General features: G+C 33.6%; 2 protein-coding genes across 6 annotated transcripts in view; one reads left to right on the forward strand and one right to left on the reverse strand.

Annotated features, from left to right (window-relative positions):
* The window catches only part of ZC2HC1A (zinc finger C2HC-type containing 1A), a 113,666-nt gene that overhangs the window by 39,267 nt on the left and 48,364 nt on the right, over positions 1–26,035 (forward strand). For 2 of the 5 annotated variants that reach the window (XR_005381112.1, XR_005381113.1), the window contains exons 9-11: positions 10,863–10,930; positions 14,768–14,874; positions 23,483–23,509. Coding sequence is in view for 2 of the 5 variants with exons in the window: in XM_038579573.1 (XP_038435501.1) it covers positions 6,085–6,250 (166 nt within the window). In the remaining 3 variants the exon portion in view is untranslated. Of the gene's footprint in view, positions 1–6,084; positions 8,655–10,862; positions 11,329–14,767; positions 14,875–23,482; positions 23,510–26,035 lie in introns of those variants that run through there. The other 3 variants (XR_005381111.1, XM_038579574.1, XM_038579573.1) reach the window with 3 other exon arrangements.
* The window catches only part of IL7 (interleukin 7), a 44,178-nt gene continuing 40,563 nt past the window's right edge, over positions 22,421–26,035 (reverse strand). Inside the window, exon 5 of the mRNA NM_001048138.1 lies at positions 22,421–22,540. Within this exon, the coding sequence (NP_001041603.1) occupies positions 22,421–22,540 (120 nt within the window). The remainder of the gene's footprint in view (positions 22,541–26,035) is intronic.

Here is a 26,035-nt window from a genome sequence, read left to right on the forward strand (position 1 = left end):
TTTTAGTGGATCAATAATATTCCATTTTATATATACATGTATATATAAAAGAAGATACCACATCTTTATTCATTCGTCTGTCAATGGACCTCTGAGCTCTTGACATAGTTTAGCTATTGTGGATATTGCTGCTATAAACATTGGGGTACAGGTGCCCCTTTGGATCACTACATTTGTATCTTTGGAGTAAATACCAAGTAGTACAATTGCTGGGTCATAGGGTAGCTCTATTTTTAACTTTTTAAGGGACCTCGATACTGTTTCCCAGAGTGACTATACCTGCTTGCATTCTCACCAACAGTGTGAGAGGGTTCCACCCTTTCTCTCCATCTGCGCCAACATCTGTCGGTTTCCTGACTTGTTCTGACTGGTATGAGGTGGTAACTCATTGTGGTTTTGCTTTGTATTTCCCTGATGCTGACTGATGTGGAGCATTTTTTCATGTGTCTGTTGGCCATTTATATGTCTTTGGAGAAATGTCTGTTCATGTCTTCTCCCCATTTCTTGACTAGATTCTTTGGGTGTTGAGCTTGATAAGTTCTCTGTAGATTTTGGATACTAACCCTTTATCTGATAAGACATTTGCAGATATATTCTCCCTTTCGATTGTCTTTTGGTTTTGTAGACTGTTTCCTTTTCTGTGCAAAAGCTTTTCTTTTTTTTTTTTTAAGATTTTATTCATTTATTCATGAGAGAGAGAGAGAGAGGCAGAGACATAGGCAGGGGGAGAAGCAGGCTCCATGCAGGGAGCCTGACGTGGGACCCGATCCTGGGACTCCAGGATCACGCCCTCGGCATGAAGACGGCACTAAACTGCTGAGCCACCCTGGAATCCCCAAAAGCTTTTCATCTTGATGAAGTCCCAATAGTTCATTTTTGCCTTTCTTTACCTTGCCTTTGGAAATGTGTCTTGCAAGAAGTTCCTATCGCCTATGTCACAGATGTGGCTGCCTCTCTTCTGCTCTAGAATTTTGATAGATTCCTGTCTCACATTTAGATCTTAAATCCATCTTGAATCTATTTTTGTGTATGGTGTGAGATAATGGTTCAGTTTCATTCTTCTGCATGTGGCTGTCCAATTTTCCCAACACTATTTATTGAAGAAACTTTTTTCCATTGAATGTTCTTTCCTGCCTTGTCTAAGATTAGTTGACCGTGAAGTTCAGGGTCCATTTCTGGGTTCTTTATTTTGTTCCATTGATCTATGTGTCTCTTTTTGTGCCAGAACTATACTGTCTTGATGATTACAGCTTTGTAATCATCAGCTTGAAGTCCGGAATTGTGATGTCCTCAGCTTTGGTTTTCTTTTTCAATATTCGTCTGGCTGTTTGGGGCCTTTTCTGGTTCCATACAAATCTTAGGATTATTTGTTCCAACTCTATGAAGAAAGTCAGTGATATTTTGATAGAGATTGCATTGAATGGATAGATTGCTCTAGGTGGCATAGATTATTTTAACAATATTTGTCCTTTCAATCCATAAGCATGGAACATTTTCCCATTTCTTGTGTTTTGTTCCCTTTGTTTCATGAGTGTTCTATAGTTTTCCGAGTACAGATCCTTTGCCTCTCTGATTATGTTTATTCGTAGATTTTGGTGCAATCGTAAATGGGATCGATTCCATCATTTCTCTTTCTCCTGTCTCATTGTTAGCATATAGAAATACAACTGATTTCTGTGCATTGATTTTATATCCTACCACTTTGCTGAACTCCTTATGAGTTCAGCAATTTTGGAGTGGAGTCTTTTGGGTTTTCCACAGAGTATTATGTCATCTACTAAGAATGAGAGTTTGAAGAGTCACTGGATAATTTAATAACTTTTTTCCTCCAGTTTTATTCAAAAATAATTTCATACATCACTGTTTAAGTTTAAGGCATACAGCAGGATGGTTTGATTTATATATATTGTGAAATGATTACCATAGCAAGTTTGATGAACATCCATCTTCTCATACTAACAACTTCTCTATCTATCATACAGCAGTGTTAGCTGTAGGTAGGTTGTATACATCACATCCCTCCTACCTATTTATCTCCTAACTGGAAGTTTGTCCCTTTTGACCACTTTCCTCTAATTTACCATCCCCATCCAATGGATAACTTCTTAATTAAAATATCTACTATAAATATGACAATGAATTTCATAAGATGCTTTCTTAAGATGCCCTCAATGCAGGCCTATTACATATATCCTACAATTCATAGAAAATTGTTGTGATATATATGTATTAAATATAAGTATATATGTTGTCTGCTTTTGTTATAAATATATAGCATATACATATACATATGTATATAGCATATATAGCATATACAGAAATCCAGGGATAGATTTTCAAGTATCTAAGATACTATCTGTCAATCTTGGAGATTACTCTTCAGAAAGAAGCACCTGTGGAACTTTCTAAAAATGAACATGCCCACGTTCCTCCCAGAGGTTTTGATTTCTTTGGTTTGGATTTTTAAAGTTTTAACAGTGATACCTATACATAACAAGGGATGAGAACCATAAAGGAATTAAGTGAATTGCTACCTTTGCAACTAGACTGTTTCACTTGAGATTTTTTTTTAAGATTTTAAAAATTTATTTATTTATTTAGAGAGAGTGAGAACACAAGCTGGAAAGAGAGGCTAAGGGAGAGAAAGAAACAGACTTCCTGCTGAGCAGGGAGCCTGACAACATGAGGCTTGATCCCAGGACTCCTGGGATCATGACCTAAGCCAACTGAGCCACTCAGGCGCCCTCACTTGAGGTTTTGATACATTGTAAATATTAAAGAAGAGAGCTTAATGTTCTTGGAGTCCTGAAGCTGGTTGTAGTATGTTGTTGTATATGTGTGGAGTTATGGGTTTTGAACCCATTCTGAATGTAGGATTTACAGTCTCTTATAAAATGGAAAACTTAATAAATACATATACTTGAATAAAAAGATCATCTCATTCTAAAGAGGTAGACAAAAGAAGAGACAATAGGCAGGTGCAAAAATCACATTAAAAATGTGTTTGAATTTTTTTGTTTTCCTTTCTTTCTTTCTTTTTAAATGGTTGATGTGTAATAGAAAGCCCCTGAACCAAAAAAAAAAAAAAAAAAAAGAAAGCCTCTGAACCTTGTTCACTTGACTTACTACCCTACCCAGATGGAATAATTAGAGACATAACAGATGAAGAATCTCACAGATTTCTTTTTCTGGAAATGTGATAGACTACATTTTCTGGATGACCCTTCCACCCAAAAGACCTAGAAATGCTCACAAAATGGAACAAATATCCTTTTGAATGTATAGCTTAGCTCTTAGAAAAGATAGGGAAACTTCCACAGGTAAGTCAATAAAAGAAACTAGAGGTCACATTGGTAAAGTAGCCCTGATGATGCCACACTTATATTTGAGGTTTTCATCAATCTTCCTTACTTAAAGACTTGGGTTTTAATGTCATTGTGGGAGAGAGAAAGTGATTTCTTGCACTTGCACTAAGTGGGGCTTTAGAGACTCAACTTTCCCTTCCCCTCTCCTCATGCCGCTTCCTCTAAGTCAGGACTCTTGAAATGTCCATCAAGAGCTTGTCTTAGGCTCAGGTAGAGGTGATCCTACGCTAATATATGACATTTGGGGTTATTTACAGGAAAGAGGGAATGACAGAAGGCAATGTCAGGTGTTTTTCTTGGGAGCCCTTGCCCCAGTCCTGGAGCTGATTTTCTTTGGCTGTCCAAGTGACAGCTTAGGTGTGAGAGAACAAGATCTTAATAGGTGGGTGTATGATCAATTTAATTGGAAATTCTGTGTCCCCAAAGGGAACCAGTTTCTCTTGTAACAGCCCCATAATCATAGCTTTCAGGTTGTCCTCGGGGATGTCTAATTTCAGTGGGTTGCATATAAGCACTGTTGCCTGGGAACACAGCTGGCATTCCACCTTTTTAAAGGTTTTCATTAAAGAAAGCTAGGAAGTTATACCAATGTCAGATGTGTCCACAGAAACGGAGATAGAGTTCTCCTTATGCTATATTATATATTAAAATAGAAATGATTATAGCTGACATTCTTCTGGCATTTCTGCTTTTAAAGAAAATGCTCCTTAAATGTCAGCATTAAATATGAAGGCTTAGGGACGCCTGGGTGGCTCAGTGGTTGAGCGTCTGCCTTCAGCTCAGGGTGTGATCCCAGGATCCAGGATCAAGTACCACATCAGGCTCCTTGCAGGAAGCCTGCTTCTCCCTCTGCCTGTGTCTCTACCTCTCTCTTTCTTTCTGTGTCTCTCGTGAATAAATAAGTGAAATCTTTGGGACGCCAGTGTGGCTCAGTGGTTGAGGGTCTGCTGTCGGCTCAGGTCATGATCCCAGTGTCCTGGAATTGAATCCCACATCAAGCTCCCTGTGAGGAGCCTGCTTCTCCCTCTGCCTATGTCTCTGCCTCTCTTTCTGTGTCTCATGAACAAATAAATAAAATCTTTACCAAAAAAATAAATATGAAGGCTGATACAGGATTCTGTTAAATACATTTTGTCAATGACATTCCTTTCTATTCCTGATTTTCTAAGTGTCTTTTTTAAAATCAAAAATAAGTGGTGAATCTTATTGACTACCATATATAAAAACAATATTTTTAGATCCTTTAATCTGTTTATGTGAAAAATTATATGAATAGACTTCCTAATGTTAAATCAGTCTTATTTTCTGGAATAAATCTAAAGCATTTTGAATTGCATATGTTTGTAGATTTTGTTTGCTAAAATGCTCAGAAATATTTACATATATTTCCAAGTTAATAGGCAAAATTGATTCTAATTTTATATTCTCTTAATGGCCTGAATATCAGGGTTTTACAGACCTTTGAAAAGAAATTACAGAATGTTGTTTTTCACCTCCCTCTGCTGGAAAAGTTTAATAGAACTTACCATGTAAAACTGTCATGAGTCCACTGTGTGTATGTGTGTATGCACGCCTGCATGTGCCCACATGATAAGGAAGAGTAGTAGTATGTCAATTACTGATTCACTTGCTTTAATAATTATGACTGTTTAATATATTTTGTTTGAAATCAGTTTTCATAAGATATCTTTCTAGGATGTTTTTAATTTTATTTAGGTTTCTAATTAGTAGCATAGAATTGTTCTTATAATTTTCTATCTGCTATATCTATATTATATCCCTCCTTTATTCTGAATATTGTTTATTTTTTTGTTGATAAATCTTAAGAGTTTATCGTTTTAAAAGGATCAAATATTTTGGTTTATCTTCTTCATATATTGGTCATTCATTCGTTTATTCATTAAAAACATATTTACTGAGAGTTAAGTTTATGTTAAGTACTTCTCTTGATCCCAGATGTAGAGGAGTAACAAAACATAAAAATCTCACACTCAGGGAGCTCACAGTCTTATGGAGAAGACAAGACGTAACAGAAATGACATATACTGCATGTCAGGTGGAAAACAAAGCAAAGCGGAGGACACAGTTTAGGGTGGCAGTGAGAGTGTCTAGAGCCATGTGGGTTGTAGTACAGCATTGAAGGACAAGAGAATTTGAGTGTGTTGTAAGTATAACTAAATTAGAGCAAAGGACCTAATAAGACTCAACCTGAGGATAGTGATGTGACTTAGAGTGAAATGACTCCATGGATACAGTGAAAATAGGACACATTAAGAAAAATTATGTATATATAGTTTTATAGTATATATTTTAATATATGTACATAATTATTGCAGTGTATATTTGGAGGAAAGACCTCCATCTTTCCTGAGGGTGAGGTTCCAGTTTTCTCTTTAGAGATGGTTTTGCAGAAGGAACATTGTTATAAATTTCCATTCTATGCCCGTTGTGGTATATGCCTAGTACATTGAGCAGATGGAAAGTGTGGTGGCATTTACTCGTGAAAAATTCTCATAATCGGGACAAATACAATGCCAAAGAAAACATTTAGAATTTAATTATTAACTAAAAGGGATTTTTTTAATCTGAACTAGAAAAATCTTAAAATTGAGATTAAGCAAGCTTTTATGTATACTTAATATTATGTCCTGTTTTCTAAGGGTATGAAAACTATTGACAAGAACTTTGTGTTTCCACTTTTCTTCCTGTACTCCTTCAGGCCAGATGGAGACTATATATCTTCACTTAATGGCGGAAACATTAAAGGCACGGAAGGAAATTCAACAGGACACTTACCAAAATTCTGCCATGAGTGTGGGACTAAATACCCTGTAGAATGGGCAAAGTATTGCTGTGAATGTGGCATTCGAAGAATGATTCTGTGAACAGAGTCCAAAAGAAAAAGCTAAGTCTGGAATTTTATGACTGTTGCTGCTTGCACAGCTAGAGCACTTCCTTTAATGATTTTATGCTAAAATTATTCAAAATACTTTTTTCGGCAATTTTTGGAGCATAATTCTTTGGCTGTGTAATGTGTATGTGTATATATATATATGTGTACATATACTGTATATAATTAATACCTGATAGCCCAAACTGTGCCACTCAAGGAAATATTCACTCATCTGTCAGAAAATAATTTCAAGTGGAATCATTAACTTAGGTATTACTTTTCTGTTGTTGTTAAAGCACATTAAGCATACCTTCACAAAATCAAATGCTAGTGCTCAGCCCTTCAAGCTTTAGGATGATCAAAAAATTTGAGCAAAAAATCAGAACAAACATATTATCGGTGCTTATTTTCATATAGTATTATAGGGTGGGATGCTTGGAATTTTGGAAACAGTACATTCAGTTACAATTAGTTATGTGAGGTCATTTTCCTGAAGAGCTCTTCAACAATTAATTTTATAAATAATTGAAAAGAGAATAAAACCCCTATACTATGTTGTTTTTTAATTGATATATCATTAATTTTATAATTTAGAGATCTTTACTCATTCTTTAAAATGTAATTATGTAATTTCCTTTTCAGAGACACAAGATTAAAAAATATAAATATATCTTATTCCAGTTATAACTGATTTTTTTACCTCAGTGTGTTAGTTGAATGTATATTCTAATTGTGTCTCCATATTTCACTTTTTCCTTTTTTATAAACTTATGTCTGAGGCATTTTAATTTACTTTTTGCAAAGTTTGAAAATAAGAGGCATAATATTTAAGAGGCATGAAATTCCTTAAAAAATTCTACATGTTTATTTCTGTGTCTAAAATTAGAAGAAATTATTTTGATGGATTTTAAAACAAACCACCTCACCCTAATAAATAATTTGGATAATTAATCATTACTACAAGGCATGCAGGTAAGAAGTATTTTAATTTTTTAATTTTAATTTCCCTGAAGTATAGTTAGATGTAGTGATGAGCTGTTTAAGAGACTAATTTTTCTTTCTTATATTTTATTTTTAGTGTTTAATACTAAAACACCTTCACATCACAGTAAAAAAAAACACTGAAAATGCACTGCTTTAATGCACAGCTGACTTATGTAACTAAACATTCACAAAAATTTAATTGTACTTTGACTTTGGCTAACCTACAGCTTTTAATCATTATCACTATCAATGTGACAGTATTTAGTAGTAGATACTTTGATTGTCTGTGCAGCCATGTTCAGTAACTCCTTAGTGGTTTCTGTGGAGTAGAAAGAAAAGAGCTTTGATCTTATAAAGATACAAGCAAATCTTTTATAGGTCATTTCTAGCTTCTCTTTTATGACTGTGAGCAAATATAAGGGTTAATGCAGAAATTTGTGGCTTTTAATTTTCTCTGAAATTTATTTATGCTTATACTTTATAATTGTATTCCTTAGGTTTTTTGTTTGTTTTTTGGTTTTGTTTTTAGTGTTTTTTGTTGTTGTTGTTGTTTTCCATTCAGCAGGGGATATGAACTTTGAAGTAATGGGAATTGTTGTTTTATTTACCTTATAGTTTTTTTCCTGACTTTTCATTAATTTTAAATCTGGTTGTCTTTATTCAGTCATATTGACCTAAAAAGTCCATTAACTACAATAAGCTGTAATTAATTTAGGAGAATAGTGTACATATTAGATTTTCATTTCAATAATATATGTTATTTTGTTCTGTTAACAAATCATATGAAGAACTTTAAACTTTGTTTTCCCTGGAACTGAGCACTATTTTTCTTTTTCCAAGTTTTTTTTTTTTTTTTTTTTTTTAAGACCAGGTAATTTAGCCCAAAGAAGGGATAGATAAATGAACTTAAACAAAATGGCACATGTTTGTTTTTCACAGAATTTTGCAGTAGCCAGTAAATGTTATAATGTACTACATGGAAAATGAGTTGGTAAAAAATCATCCAATTCTAGAACCCAGAGATTATTATAAACAGTAAATAGGTGAAGTACACTTAGAAATTATGAAATATGTTGTGACAGTGTTTTTAAATGCGTTTTTGTTACCTACATATATTATTCTCACATTGATTTGTTGTGCAATAGTTCAGTTTATAAGAAATTTTCCTAGATCTATGCATCATTTATTTTTATTTATTTTTACAAGTATTTGCCAGTGTGGTAGAATAAAGAAATGATTGTTAAGCTTAAATTAAAAATGTAAAAATTGCTTATATATTATTCTGAAAGTCACTAGCTTGAGAAGTAAGATTATTATGGTTGCTGTTGTCTCTTGTTCACTCTTTTTTTTTTTTATTACAAATACTGTCTTCATTTTTGAACCTATTCAATAAAGACATGAAGCAAAAAAAATTCAGGTGGTCTTTATTGATGTCTTAGCTTTTAGCCAGACATAGGTAGAAAGATAAGAGCACACTGAAATAAGAAAAAAATGTTCAAAGCCAAAATACAGATTTTTAAAAATGAGATAGTGCTTTTCATTGGCAATTTTTTTTGTGCCATCATATTTTAAAGAAATTGCAATTATTTTATTGAAGTGTTTTATGACATCTAAATATTACAAATATATTTCATTTCAAGATTTCTAAGAAAAATTTTCTTTGGCCAGTAAAATATAGCAGTTGAAAACATGAAACATTGTGGATATTTCTAATAATATGTAGTTTAATGGCAAAAACTATTGGTTTATGATCAATACTTAGTGATTTAAACTATCATATTTAAAATTTTAAACAGTTGTCGCTAGTAGAAATATCAAATTAGACATGTTTGATTTGTACTCAGGGAATTAAAAATAATAGAAGAGGTACACAGCAACAGAGAGTCAGCAGAAGTCTTGAGTCTTTTTTTGCATTGCAGGTATATGTATTTTCTATGATGGATATATTTTTATTTATTTTTATTTTTTATTTTTTTTAAAGGGGGTTGATAAGTAGTTATCTTTCTTTCTTTTTTTTTTTTTAAGATTTACTCATTTATTTATTATAGACATAGAGAGAGAGAGAGAGGCAGAGACACAGGAGGAGGGAGAAGCAGGCTCCATGCCGGGATCCCGACGCGGGACTCGATCCCGGGACTCCAGGATCCCGCCCTGGGCCAAAGGCAGGCGCTAAACCGCTGAGCCACCTAGGGAACCCCGATGGATATATTTTTAGTACTAAGGTTAACTTTTACAACTGACTATGTTATTGAATAGAGCAGTGGAAAATTGTTAAAACAAAGTTAATGATAACCACACTTCTTTTCATTTAGAAATGTTTCAGTCAAAAAAAAAAAAGAAATGTTTCAGCTAATTATTACTGTCAGGATACTTATTTATAATTTTGCTCGTCTTATATGTGAATTGCTTTTTCGCCACTAGAGGGTGCTTTTAGATAATTTAATATTACCAGCTTCCAATTCTTATTTTAAAGGCCTCTCTGTAATATATATATATTATATACATATAATATATATATATCTCCATATATATATATCATGACATTACACAAATTTATAAAAAATAGTTCTTATTTTGTTGTGATTTTAATAATTCATTTGTTGAGTTTTAAGAACCCTAGTCTAGCTCATTCTGGGTACCAGGGTGATAATAATTAATAGAGATGTTTAGTATTTAGTCCTCACAATATTTTGTTAACAAATTTGTGCATCTCAAACATATTACTCAAATATAACCAGGTACTCCTTGTACTATTAGTTTAATGTTTCATCTTAGTTATACAAGAGTTATCATCATCTTTTAAGATAAATTTTTTCAATCATTTGATCTAACTTAACAATATCTAATATAGGAGAGTGACATCTACTTATTTTTTGTTTTTTAAAAAGTTTTTAATTCCAGTTAGTTAACATACAATGTTATATTAGTTTCAGGTGTGCAATATAGTGATTCAACACTTTTCATACAACACACGGTGCTCATCAGGACAAGTGCCCTCCTCATCCCCATCACTTGTTTCACCCATCCTCCCACCTCCCTACCCCTCCCCTCTGGTAAACATCAGTTCTTTATAATTAGGGTCTGTATTTTGATTTCTCTGTTTCTCTCTCTCTCTTCTCCCTTTGCTTGTTCTATTTCTTAAATTCCAAGTATGAGTGAAATATTACGGTATTTGTCTTTCTCTGACTTATATATTGCTGATCATTATATTGTGTGGCTGTATCTCTGTCATTGCAAATGGAAAGATTGAGAGTGACATCTACTTAAATAAGGCTAAGTGAGTGATGAGACCAACTAATATGAGTTGCATAAACCTAAAACTTTATACTTTAAAACGTTATACTTTAGACAGTAAAGAAAAATTCACATGTTCTTCATTCTCTGATATGCTAGGGACCAAAAGCAGTAAATAAGATAGGATTAAGTCTTTACTATAAAGTTGTTATAACTTACTTGGAGAAGCCGATATATAAACAGACAATTAGGACAAAGGGAGGATTCATTTTAATAGAATTTTATTAGAAAGGACCAACAAAACACTGCAGAAATGTTGAAGATTAAGCTTCTTTCTTACCACCACCAGTTATAGAGTGATCATTTCCTGCTTTTTTCCTTCCCAGTACTTAGGAGGAAGCCTGGTATAAATATGAGCAAGAGGTGCACTTCCCCCGCTATTACTCGGGAAAAGGCAAGTGGCAGTGGAAAGGATGTGTGTGCAGTGAGGTCCATGGGAATGTAAAATGTGAACTACTTGGGACTGTCCTGAGGACTGACGAAAAATGATGCTGAGTAAAAATGACTAATTCCAGAACTGTTCATCCTACCTCACATAACTCTCCACTTTCATTGTCCTTTTTTCTCTGCTCAAATCCCTGTTTCTATGCCTATTTTGTATTTGCACCAGTAAGGTTGGAGATTGCCAGTAGTTCTGAGTAGTGATGAGTGTACTTAACAATAAAATGCTGATTTTCATTCATTAAATCAACAATCTTAAATTATAATAGAACTGAAAACTGCCATGGTGCATTAGGATTAATGCCCTTATCCACTAATGATTGAAATAAAATTTGTTAATACTTTTTGAAACATTGATGAAATTTATTTTAAAAGCCTTCAAAATATTCCTGCCTCATAACCTAGTACTTTTATTTCCAAGATATATACTATTTCATGAGGAAGAAGTCTGAAGTACAGAAAAATATTTGTGCAGGCCATGTTTAATAGTACTATTATTTGCTGTGATAAAAATTAAACCATTTTCCCAACCTATAAACAGAGAACAAACTGAGTTGCCAGAGGAGAGGGGACCGGAGGGATGGTCAGAATGGGTAAGGAGTGGGCGATGTAGGCCTCTAGTTATGGAATAAGTAAGTCACAGAAATGAAAGGTACAGCATATGGAATGGAGTCAGTGGTATTGTGTTGCACGGTGACAGACAGTAGCTACACTTGCGGTGGAACATAGCATAATGGATAGAGAAGTTGAGTCACCATGTTGTACACCTAAAACTAATGTAACATTGTGTGTCGACCATACTCAAAACAAAAGGCCAATTGAAACCACAAAAATTGAGTCATTTAGTAAGTTAATAATAAAAGCACTTTCAAATAATTTTTAATTGTATAACAATTAATAAATTAATAAATAAAATCTAATAAAATTCCGGTGTTTTAACAGTAAGACAACAAGTCTAAAATAGTGCCTATGTAAGGAACTGCACAGATAAAGGCTTGAAATATATTCCTCAATATATTGTACTTATTTCTAGGAAGAATTTTTGATGTTGTGTTTCCTTTATATTTTTATACTGTCGATTTTTAAATGAATATATAATAATCTTTAAAAAATAGGGTTATGTTTTCAGAATCGCTTGCATGTGATAGTAGTTTGTTTAAAATCACTACCTCATCCTCCGTTACTCTAGCATTCACAAATATAGATGGTAGCCCTTGTGATCAAGTTAAACTAGTTTTTATAATACCTTGGTTGCTAAAAGTATCTGTTAACTCTAGGTATATTTTGATGAGATTATTTCCCCAAATTTCATGCAAAGGACATTATAATACAGTCCCTCCACCCTTTTCTAGTTGTTTATTACGTACATGATTTGAAGAGTCCATGGTATTCAATGAGAATGTTTATGTTTTTAGTTCATAAACATAAAATAAAAACTAAGCTGGTCTAAATATTTAAGACTATTTTATTGTTGAGCTAGGGGGATATATATGCATATATCTGAAATATTTACATCTATTTTCACATATTTACCTATTATGCTTTTAAACTTTAAAAAGTATTTAATGTTATCTTTTTAGTGTCTTGTAGTTCTTTTACTTAAGAAAAATAGTTTTAGAACCAGTAAGTTTTAACATTTTTTGCTAATATTTCCAAACTGCCACTCCTGGGGAAAACTCCTCTAAGAACCCCACAGGAAACATTTGGAATTTTTAAATTTTAAACTCTAATTCCTCAAGGGTGATTCTCTTTGGAAACATACTATTAACTATTAATTTGAAATTTTAAAAGAATAGGTTTGTTTTCTAATATGTCTCACTACAAATAAAATCAAAATTCCATTTGAATGGGCAGCATGTATGCTAGACCAGCTCTTTATCCTCGGTGAGGCACTGTATTCACATGGTCTTCCCTTAGTGAACACTGGTATAGTTATCCCTCTTGTATCAGTAGAAAGGTTATTTCTCACTGATGCCTTACCAGAAAACTTATATGAAGAGGAGGGGCATTATTTCAATGCTTTAAATATTTAACTATAGTTTAACTAGAAAACATTGAACAATGCTAGAAATTAAAAACTGTCCAAGTCATACCTAGTAGTGAGAAATTCTTTTGATCTATTTTAAACCTAAATTTTATTACTGTCTATAATGAACATTTATTACATTTGTAGCTAGCATCTTTTAGAAATTCTCTTCTGTTTGGTAAGTTCTTGGTTTTGAATCCTACTGCCTCAAGAAGATCATAGCCAGAGTTTAGTCTTGCAGCTAGGGAGTAGACATATCACCTGAGGTCTGAACAGACCTGGATTCTGAAACAAGCATTGTGAAGAAGCAGCCAGAGAAGCAGTATCTGTTTTCTAGTGAGGATGGTGAAGTTTGCTGGAGAGACAGCGAGCTTCAAAGGGAGGAGTGGCAGGGTTAAGATGTGACTGGTCCCCTGTGGTATCACTTTGGCTGACTTTCCTCCCCTGGAATAGTCTGCATTCTAAGTTGGCCATTGTTTCTGGCTACAGAGCCACCAACCTTGGTTATCTGGCTCTCCTAGAGATTCTGTGAATTCCAACAGCTTTTAGTAGATACCTTTTTGCTTAAACTAACTGGACTGGGATTTGTTATTTGTAGTTAAAAAGTTTTCAATGATAAAATTTGACATGACCTCATACTTCCCTTTTATAATGTCTGTTGGAATGGGGAAAAGTGCTTAAAATTGTATTCTACAGGAGGGAATCTTCAGTGTGTTGAGTCAAGATACTTTTCTTTATCCCAATTATGTTGTTATATAATCACAAACTGAATTTTAAGGAATATGCTGTGAATATAATTACACCTATCAGGCAGGGCTAATTTGAGGATTATCAGAAATATATAATGTTTGGCACTTAACAGATTGTCAATAAATGGCATAAATTATTTAGTAGTATTGATAATTTTGGATATATGTGTATTTTACATGTTCATCAAATATTTTAATCCTTATGATGTGCCAGGCACTGTTCTACATGCAGTGAATGAAGCAGTCGAAAATCCCTGTCCCTTTGAATTTCACATTCTAGTGGAGGAATATTGAAAATACAGTAGATAGTAAAACTATTTATTATTAGAATGTGACAAGTGCTATGGAGAAAAATAAACTGGGAAAGAGGTGGTTAGAGACAGGAGAGAGAGTAGAAGTAGATTGAAATTTTAAATAGGGTAGCTTAGGGTTGATTTCATTGAGAAAGTGGTATTTGAGCACAGACCTGAAAGAGGAGTGAGGCATTATTGCTTATCTCTTTTGTTTATTGCATTATTTATTGGATTATTCACCCTAACGTTCAGTGTTTTGTGCTAAAAATAATATTCAATATGGTTGAAGCATGTTGGTGGAAAAGAGAGGAAAGAGTATTTATGCAGAAGTATTTATGCACTTTTTATGCATAAAAAGTGCAAAAGCTCTGAGGTGGGAGCCCAGTACCTCTGGAATGTTGTGAACAAGGAAGAGATTAGAAAATTAAGTCAGGTAACGCAGCAGCATTATTGTGTATGATCTAGAGGCTGCTAAAATGGTTTTGGTTTACTCATTAAGATAGGAATCCGGGAATGACATGATCTGGCATAAACATATAATTCATATATATGTTCTTTGGCCCCTAAATTATGTAGAATAAAAGAAGAGGAAATAGCTGTTGCCCATTTCATCCTAAGGTGTCTGTGTGTGTGTTGATCAAATTAAATACTTTTAACACTCAGCTCTCAGAAAACTGTCACACTCTACAGTATAGATTGATATTTGATTATGTGCAATTTAGACTGAAACAAACCAAGACTTTTCAACCCCACCTGAGTACGACAAAAGGAGAAGTATCCTCATTTCTCAAGACTGCCATCCAGTTCCCTAATCTTCCATTCATTAGAGGTAAAGCCCTATTATTTTATTGACAATTACTTTGTCTTACTTAGGTAAAAGTGATTAATTCTTTCTAAATTTAGTACCTAATATTCATAAACCTGTTTCTCATTCTTATTTCCTTATTCATCAATGTCAAATAATCTGAATAGAACCTTCAAATATAAGGGACAGAGATCCTTCTAAGTTACCTTGAGAAAGAGTGTTTAACATAAGATGCATGTAAGTTTAAAACTGGAAGGTTATTAGGTGCTGAGGCAGCTCCAAGAATTAATTGGTCTACCTGCCAGGCTTTATTCTTCTCAGAGCTCATCTGTCCATTCTCTATTGTCTATGTTCTTCATTCACTGCTATGTATCTTTTTTTACCGTCCCATTCATTTAGCTTGTCAGTATCCAGCTTAAGTAAACCTCACAACTCTTTTTTCAGACTCATTTTGGGCAAATTCATTTAAGATTGTGGTTCAAATTCCTGACACAGAGCACCTGAATTGAAATGTTTTATGTAGAAATGTGAAATGTTTTATGTGAAAATGTTTTATGTAGAAATGTATCAATAACTCTTAGTATTAATTAATTAATTAATTTTTTATGGTAGTCACACACAGAGAGAGAGGCAGAGACACAGGCAGAGGGAGAAGCAGGCTCCATGCACTGGGAGCCCGACGTGGGATTCGATCCCGGGTCTCCAGGATCGTGCCCTGGGCCAAAGGCAGGCGCCAAACCGCTGCGCCACCCAGGGATCCCTCTTAGTATTAATTTAGAACAGATTCTCAATGGCTGTGAAAAGATAAACCCCTGTGAAATATGCAGCCAAAAATTTGTGAAGATGGAGCATTGGATAGTTTTAAAAGGCTAACTCATTATACCTGTTTTGTTTTGTTTTGTTTTGTTTTTTCATAATATAAACCTCAGAAAGTAAAGCTTGACAGAAAATCTCTGCTAGGGATGCCTGGGTGGTTCAGCGGCTTAGCGTGCCTGCCTTTGGCCCAGGGCGTGATCCTGGAGTCCCGGTATTGAGTCCCACATCAGGCTCCTGTGTGGAGCTTACTTCTCCCTCTGCCTATGTCTCTGCCTCTCTTTCTCTCTCTCTCTCTCTCTCTCAATTTCTCTGTGTCTTTCATGAATAAGTAAATAAAATCTTTAAAAAAAAGTTCTCTTAGTGGGGCTATGCTGAAAATAAATTAAGAATTTAAAAAAATGAGATTTTAAGTTCTACATTCATGGAAGACATGACCTCTGTTTGCAGATGACATGACTGTAGAAAATCTCAAGGATCTATATATGTATATAAAAAAAACTAGAGCCGATAAAAACTAGTTTTAAGAAGGTCATAGGATACAAGGAAAATATATAAAAATATAAGTCTCTTGTATGTACTATCAATGAACAATAGGAATTCGAACTTTACCAATTATAGTAGCATGTGGGCATGCACACACACACAGATATACATAAATCTAACAAAATATATAGTGAAAACTAAAACACTGATGAAAGAACTCAAAAGATCTAAATAAATAATGCAGTGTTTATTAATTCAAAGAATAAATACAGTGAAGATGTCAGATCTACCCAATTTAATCTACAGATTCAGTCCAATCTGAATCAAAATTTCAGCAAGCTTTTTGTGACAGTCTGATTCTAAAATGTGTATGGAAAGGGAAAAGAACTACAATAGCCAAAACAATTATGGAAAAAATTCTGAAAATTTATTCTATCCATTTTCTGGATATTATAAAAGCTATGGTAATCAAGTCAATCTAGTATTTGGAGAAAGGATAGACAGATATCATTGGAACAGAATATAGCATCCATAGATTCAGACAAATATGATAAACTGAATTTTACAGAAGTACAAAGACACTTCAAGTGACAAAATACAGTGATCTGTGAACAACACAGGTTTGAATTGCATGTGTCCACTTACACATGGATTTTTAAAATAAATACTGTAAATGTATTTTCCATATGATTTTCTTAACATTTTATTTTCTCTCACTTTATTAGATTACAGGATATAATACATATAACATACAAAATATGTGTTAATTGACTGTTATTGGTAAGGCTTTTGGGTAACAGTAGGCTATATTGGTAGTTAAGTTCTTGAGGAACCAAAAGTTATATGTAGATTTTGACCACACTCCTAACCCCCATGTTCAAAAGCCAACTATAGTCTTTTTAACAAATGGCACTAGAACAACTGGATGTCTATATGAAAAAAAGTGAACTGTGATACACACCTTATATTAAAAATAACCCAAATTGAGTCATGAACCTAAACTGTAAAATGTAAAATTATAAAACTTCTAGAACATTGGTTCCAGTGTTTTCCCTGAGAAGCTTTAGCAATGTCTACAGACATTTTTGATTGTCAGTACTTGGGGGGTGATGGTACTGGCATACAGTGGGTAGATACCAGGGATGCTGCCAAACATTGGACAATGCACAGCACACCCACCTCCCACAAAAGAATGCTGATTTTTTAATTTGGATAAATGTGCCATGGTTATGTAAGCTGTTAGCCTTAGAGGAAATTTGGTAAAGGGTATACAGGAACACTGTACTATTTTTGCAAGTCTTCTATATACTGAAATCACTTCAAAATATGTAAGTAGAGCTTGTACATCACTACATAAGATCAACACACTACTTCAAAGTCAACCATTTGATATTTTCATTATTTATTTCTGTGACAGTATTATAGGTCCTATAGCTAAGATATTGTTTTGATCTTTCACAAAACACTTCAATACTTCAATGAAACTCATATTGCCAGTAATATATGTTGAGATTTTTGCGACCAATAAAATATTTCCAAATGTCTTCAAAGGGGTCTTCTTTGATCATCTAACCTAAAATACCACTTCTCTCCATCAGTCAATCTATCTTGTTTTTGTTTTTTTCTTTTCCATAGAACTTATTTTCTGTAATAGTTTTCTTCACTTGTTGACTCTCTCCTCTTTTGGGATATATGTTCCCTGAAGGCAGGGACTTTGTGGGACCCCTCAGACCAGAACTGGGACATTCGAGATGGATACTTAATAAATATTTGTTGAGTGAATTAATTATCTGTATCTGTGTTGCATCTTCCCATGAAATGGTATGTATTCAAATCCTGGAGCGTCTTTAAACCCACTGCCTGTGAAGATGTATGTCCCAGCCCTGGTGTCTGACTTACCCATAATGAAAGTAACACTTTAAGTACAAAGATGTATTTGTCTACACATTGAAGATTTTTCACAGCTAAAGATTTCCTTTCCATTGGGAATGATGGGCAAGGAGATGATAGGGTAGAGAACTGTTATTTTGTACTTTTCTGGAAGATCTTTCTGATTCTCCTAGAAAGCTTTACTTTACCTGATTGTTCTGCAAACCAAGGTCCTTTTATTTGTGATAGTCTTTGAACCATTTCCATAAGAGTCCGTATACAATTATTTTTTTAAATAAATATTCCCATTTGAATCAGATTATTTCAAAAATAAATTTGTGCTAAGCATCAGGCGCCTGGGTGGTGTGGTCGGTTGAGCATCAGGCTCTCTGTTTTGGCTCACATTGTGATCTCAGGGTCATGGGATTGAGCCCCACAACAGGCTTTGAGTTCAGCCTGGAGTCTGTTTAGAGTTTCTCTCTCCCTTTACCCCTCCCCACTGTTTTCTCCCTCTCTCTTTCTCTCTCATAAATAAATCCTTTAAAAAATTTGTGATAAGCATCAAAGGCAGAAACTGGCAAACACATGTCTGTCTCTCACATGGTGGCACCTGGTAGGTTACTGAGTTATTTGTTGAGCTTAGCAGCGGAGGCACAAATGAAGGAATCATCAACACTACCTGGAATGTGTGGAAAGTCTTCAGAAAGGATGGGACCCTTAGACTAGGCCTTTTCTTTTCAGAAATCAGCAATCAAGAGCAGCAAGTCCTAAACTGTAAATGTTATCACTTGTCTTAATTTTCATCATGTAAAATATAGATAGAAAACAAGATTCACTTTGATGGGGCACCTAGATGGCTCAGCTGGTTGGGTGTCCAACTCTTGATCTCAGCTCAGGTCTTGAGCTTAGGGTTGTGAGTTCAAGCTCCATGTTGTGCATGGAGCCTACTTAAAAAAAAAAAAAATTGACTCACTTTGAGAATAAGATCTTAAGATGTATTTAACCTCTCTCCCACTTAGAAGGTTTGTCTTACACAGAAAAAAATGCACTTCTTTCTTACTATTTTGTATACAGAGGTTGTAAAACAAAACAAGTGAAAATAAACCCCAAGTTACTCCCAAACCATTTTGCATCTTTCTGCAATACTAAAATATTCATGAATCTAGTTGCATACTAGATATATTTTGATATTGAGACATTAAAAACTGTTGAAATTGGTAATTATAAATGTACTTACATTTTCTCATATTTCCACAGATTCTATTATTATTCTAATGTATTTTTGATAATTAAATAAATTTTATTAATACACTGGTTTAATTCCATTTGTCTTTACTTATTAGCCACAATATGCCTGACTTTTCCCATTAGGAGCTGAAGGGAACATAAAAGATCATATACTCTTTGAGGCGAGAACACGAGTAGAAAACAAATTATGTAAATAATAGTTGTATTTAAGACGAAATATTAAGGTGAATCTGATCAGATATAATGCATGATAAAGGGAATTAAGTGCTAAGCAACTAAAGGAAGAAATATTAACATTATCTAGAACTATCATGGAAGCCATAGCAATTAAAGAAAGAAAAGAATTGAGATGCCCCTTGAAGTTTGGGCAGGATCTGGAAAAAATTTGGAAGAATTTTATAAGCAATAAGAGCATAATAACTAAGGACATGAAGATTGCATGGACAGAGTAACCATAAAGACTATCTGACTTATAGTAGAGGATGTATGTTTCTGAAGAAATATTTACAGTAGATTTAATTAAATGTCCTTTGTAAGCTGGCTGTCAATGAAAGTATGGCCTAAGGAAAAGAAACTTTTCTAGTTTTAATAGAAATGTCTTATTCCTGAAAGGAGTATTTCCTTCAACAGATTCCTTGAAAGCCTATTTTAAAAGACTTTTAACTGAGTCCTTTTGTATAATGCAGTATTTTCCAAGGTGCATTTAGGTAATGGTTTTTACATAAAAGTAGTGTTCTCTAGTCAAATTCTGGAAATGATATGTTACTGTTAAACTTAAAAAGAAAAAAGCTGTATGAGTTTATGCAGCCTTTAATATACTTGTATAAATCATGAATCTTCAAGAGAAAATTTATCTGACCCCCAAACTCAGAATCCTTGCTTTTTCCGTTTTTGATTTCTCTTCCTCCTCCTCTTCTTCATCTTCTTTGTCATCATCATCATCTTTTTTATTTGTAGCACTGAAGAGGATTAGGGTCTTGGGACAAACTTTAGAAAATGCTGATTTAAAGCATCTACATATATATTTGAAAGAAAATGTTCATTGAGATAAAACAAGTATTTAATTGGGGAGTAGAAATAATAAAAAAAAATCCAAGTTCATTATTAATTAGGCTGCCTGTCTCTACTTACCTTGCTAGTGGGTATGAAATAAAGAAAGCAAGCACAACCTAAGCGTGTGGGCATTTTTTTTTCCTAAGCATTTGACACATAGTGTATGCTGAATATTGTTTTGAGTGTTAATTTTCTCTAAAATTTAAATCTGTAAACAAATGAAAATCAAGGAAGAAAATTTTAATAGCTTTTAGCAAGCATTTTAAAATATTGTTCCTTATTTTACTACAATTTCAGAATTTTTTTCAACACTTGTTAGGGATGTTTTAAGACAGCCTTCAAAGACACACTTTCAAGGACAGTTTTAAGAATTTACCTTTAGAAACTTAGAATTCTCTCTATAGCTGGTAGTTTACCAACAGTAGCAGTTCATCGGGATGGAGGTCTACCACACAGTTGACCATGTATTATGGTAGAAGGAAGCAAAGCTTGCTTAGAAAAGTCCATCTGAAGAAAGAACTGGATAAAAAATCATCTGCTCCTAAAAGTGTTCATCAGCTCCCTTTTCTGGAGTTAATAATGAAAACCAAACAGAAAACATATTTGATTCAAAGCCCTATCAATGGAGCAGTCAGTGAATTCTGGGCAACAGTCTGTCTCATTCTACACAGAGGCATTAGGTGTAAAGTGAGGGTGAAAGGCTAAGGCATTAGGGAGAGTGAGAGAGGGAAACACACAAACATGAACAGAGAGGAAGAAGATTTTACCACCACACAGTGAGGATGGCACCTGAGCATCATCCGAAGCTCAAATAAAGCCAGTCAGCACCTAACCAGGTGCTGATGACGGTGTACAAAAGCAGGAAGGATGTGAGTTGTGCAAACTGGTGGCTGTGGAGAACTCTGACCTGTCTAGACCAGGGTTTTAATTTCCCTTTATAAGTAAGTGAAGGCTGTTGACCTTTCTAAGCAGGATCTGGCATATACAAAAGTTTATTTTAAAAGATTAAAATTGAACATAGAAGTAATGTTCCTGTTCTTACATAGTTTTAGGGTCCTAGTCTCGTACATTCTGAGTAAATGGTATTAAAAGTCAAAGATTCAATGACAGAGATCAAAGAGTAATGCAGTATTAAAAATCTTAAAAACTCTTAAAAATTCATTAAATGAATCTGACAGCCTTATTATATAGGTCATTTATTATCAAAGGAGAAATGTTATCCAAAGTAAGCAATTTGTTTGTAATACTGTATGAAAATATTTTTATATAATACAGATATAATGTCAAAATTAAATATACATTCCATTAATTAAAAGGTCAACATATATTATTCTATTAAAAATATACTTCCCAAATTGCAAACTCATTTGGACAAGTTTTATTACACATAAATGACAAAAGTAACTCAGTATTACGGTTTAGCATCCTTAGAACAGGTGACTTTCTATTTTGTGAAATCATTCTTTATGGTCATCTTAAAACATTTGCTGTACCATTAATGAAGGCACTGTGTTATGCATTCATGTTTAATTACATGTCCTACTATCTCTCTTAAGTATCTTGGACTCCTTCATACTGCTGTTTCTTTAAGATATGTAACTCTTAACTCTCATTGGCATTACCTACATCTAACTGGTAGCTCTGAAACATTTTCAGCACAGAAGAGGACGATTTCCACTCATTGTAGTGTGCTGGTGCATAAAATTATTTTGATAATAAAACAATATTAATTTTTAATTCCTGCCACTTTTATATACTTCACAGGTTTTATATGTCTTCTTCTCAAGTTTTAAAACAGGTTTAAAAAGTATTATTGCGACTAATACCTTACATTGATGGTCTTACAAAAATCACAGAATTAATACTGATTGATATATGTCCAAAAACATTTGAAGGTTTGTCGATTGCAGCATTTGGTTTCCACTGTTTACATCCATCTTCTAGTACTACGGTATGAATGTCTCAATTGCTCTAATCCACTTTTACCAGGATGCATTCTGTAACTTCTAGGGTATTCTAACCCAAAAAATTGTATGAGCAGATAGATTCTTGGTGGATACAGTTAAAGTTCATATGTCTTTATATTGCCACTCCATATTTTTCAATGTTCTTTAGAGCCCCTCAAAATTTTGTTCCAACAAGTTTTTATCTTTTGTAGTAGTATCCCTAGGGAACACAAGCTCTTCTGTTTTCTCTGTTCCTTTAAAGATTTATTGTCTTCCTAGAAAAATATATTTAAAAAGTTTTAAACTCACATTTAAAAAATACACATTTTAAAATGCTCAGTCTTTAATTTCCACCGTGTTAGGTTATGCTGAAGGTTGGTTTGGTGTAATGAGAAGGGAAAATCTTGTATGATATATTTTAAACTATGATTTCTAACTATACTTGTGGTAAATGATGTGTAGGAAATTCAGGATTGTTGTGGTTTAAGATTTAGGATTAAAGAGCTATATCGGGTGGCTGCTATTTTCATCACTACAATATTGGACATGCTGTTGAGGGGAGGGAGAATGGGGTGAGTGGGTGATGGGCATTAAAGAGGGCACGTGATGTGATGAGCACTGGGGGTTGTACACAACTGATGAATTATTGAACTCTACATCTGAAACTAAGGATGTACTATATGTTGACTAATTTAATTTAAATTAAAAAAAGCAACATGGAAAAGATATTTGTAGAATACCCAATTGAGTTGTTTCATATAGAAAAAAAAATGTTTTGTGGAAGAAATAGTTAACACTGAAAATATTCAGAATATTTTGGCAAAGATGATTAATAATCTACCTGATTGAGTTTGTGCCCTAAGGTCCACCCCAACAATTTGGTCTTCACTAGAGTATGGAAGGTGTCTGCCTCAAAACTAGTTTTCAGTCCCTGATGAGAATCTTAAAAAGGACTACCTTTCCAACCTACAAAAAGTGGAGAAATAAATACTTCACATGGAATAGACATATAAGGGAGTAGTTCTGCATACACTTGATTACATTCCAGTGAGCCCCTGGGAAGTGAGATTAATAAAGGGTAGGGTAGTTAATCATTTATATAGCAACCAATTATTGGGTGTTTTCTAGGTCAGGTATTGTGTTCCATGCTTTACACACATTATTTCATTTTATTTACTTAATAACTATGAAATTGATGATTTTGTCTCCTTTCACAGATGAGGGAACCAATCTGCCATGGTCATGTAAGTATAATACCTGTGATTTGAGCTCATCTGTCCTATTATTCGTTAAGTCACAAATCAGGGATCTCTTTTAGTTATACAGTTAGTAACACTAACACATAGCCTTTAAATAATACATTTAAAAGATTAAACAGATTTCAAAGAAAAATCTGAATTATTTCTCAGATTCATTTTATTGAGGGTCCCAGGACATCTTTAAAATGTACAAATTGAAGGGACACCAGGGTGGCTCAGTTGGTTAAGTGACTGACTCTTGATCTTGGCTCAGATCATGATCTCAGGGTCATGAGACCTAGGCCGGCCTTGGCTTCCACTGTGGGTGGCACCTGCTTAAGATTCTCTCTGCCCCTCCCCCTCCTCTAAAAATAAATAAAATAAATTGTTATAAAGGGACAAAGTGAAGTTCATATGACTAAGTGGTTTTAAAATACATAGAAATGAAAAAAATACATAGAAATGAAAATTATTTCATGACGTTTCCTAGGACACCAGGACTGAATGAACATTCATTAAAAAGATTCAAAGAACCATGCTTTTACCTCTGTAATCTTGAGAACACAGATGTTATCTCCCTTTTCTAAACTTTGTTTCCAGATTTTCTTAGCCATAAGCCCTCAATATTTTTATATTACTCACATATTCATTTCCAATCTTCAGGAATCCCTAAGATTTCCTGAGTCCCATAGTATGCAAACTCACCCTGCTTCTCTAAAGAGAAATAAGGGATTTCCATGCTCCCATATATCTTTGGGTGGAATAACACTATAATAATAACGGAAATGTGAAATAATGGAAATAACCCATCATGGTCAAGAATCAGGTGTGTTCATTTTTCCATGGCCCATTCTAGTTAATATTTACATCATTTTAATGTTTAATCAGATTTAATCAAGTGTTCTTTTTCATTCCTATTTTCTATACTGCTATATAATTTTGGGTAAGAATTTCTAATAGTTTATAAATATACAAGTACAGAATGTCCATATACTATTATGCTATATAATATATGTTGTGTATACTCTGTACCAGTAAATTAGGTTTAAAATGGGTCCTCATTTTAATTTATATTTCTTTAGTAACTAACCAGGAAGGCTATTTTCTTCATATACTTGTTTTCCAGTTTACATTCTCCTATCAAAGTAGTTTGCTCATTTCTTTTGTCTATTACTTATTGATGTTTTAATTTTGTTGCTTTATTAAAAAAAAAATGGTGCTCTGATATTTTTCCCAAGCTTCTTTTATTTTAAAGTAGTGGCTTTAAGGGGCACCCAGATGGCTCAGTCGGTTAAGCATCCAACTTTTAATTTCAGCTCAGGTCATGATCTCAGGGTCATGAGGTGGAGCCCTGCAGAGGACTCAGGCACTAGACATAAAAAAGCCTGCTTAAGATTTTCTCCCCCACCACCCTCCCCAAAAAGAAAAAAAAATAAAAATAAAAATTATAAAGCAGTGGCTTAAAAAAGTGTAGCTTAAAGGGATCCAATCTAAGGAGTATATGCCTTTTATTAACATTATAATATTTTCAAAATGAACCATAAAAAAGGAAAAAAATTCAAAGGGAAACATAAAGGAATTAAGTTGAATAAAAAAGACAATGAAGGAAGAAAATTGCACAATCACGCTTAACAAATTTTTAGTGGGTTGGAGGTCACCAAGGGAAGGTAGTTTTATTCCTTTCTTAAAATCTAAGTCACATTTATAATATTGAATATTAATCCTTTATTGCTCCTTTCATTAATGTCACTGGTAATTTTTATATTACTGTCAAGTTCATCAAATTTGTTTGAGAATCTATTTCTTGTTAGTATGGAAGAAGACTAATTTCATTTAGAAATAGAATATCAGGGAAAAGGAAAAAGCAAGGCAGGTTAGTTTTCAGGGTTTTTTTTTAAACAATTTAAAATGTTAATTTTTTTTGTTATTTTTTTATTTCAAGTTTTTACTTAAATCCAAGTTAGTTAACATGTATGGTAAAATTGGTTCCAGGTATAGAATTTAGTGATTGATGAATCCCTTGCAGATTTATAGAAAAGAGAACAGTAGAAATTCCATATTAAGGACTAACATAAGTAGGGGACAAAATTGGAAATAAGCTTGGTAAATCCAGGACAGCAAGAGGAGACTGGCTTCCATCAAGTAGATAATATAATAATAAAATGAAGTGATTCACCTTCTATCATCTTTACTTCATCACTGTCAAGAAGGCTCAAAGATAACCTTACCATTTTATTGCCTGTGAGCAACTCCTGGTATTAAAATATAGAAACACACATGACCCTTTTCCTATCATGAAAATGTTAAAAATTTCTTTTAGAAAAATCATAAGAAAACTTTAGGTTTTGTGTGGCAGCTGGTAAAATTTCTGAAGAGGGGTGTAGTGGTAAGCAGACGAGTAGGGAAAAATTAACCTTATACTTATCAAAATTACTGAAGCAAAAAAAATTATTGGACATATATATATGCCCAGTTTTAACGTGTAAAAATATTCGTTAAATACATCTGATTATCTGTTTTATTGGCTGTGAG

Source organism: Canis lupus, chromosome 29 (assembly GCF_011100685.1).
Source record: "Canis lupus familiaris isolate Mischka breed German Shepherd chromosome 29, alternate assembly UU_Cfam_GSD_1.0, whole genome shotgun sequence".
In the NCBI taxonomy this organism is placed as follows: domain Eukaryota; kingdom Metazoa; phylum Chordata; class Mammalia; order Carnivora; family Canidae; genus Canis; species Canis lupus.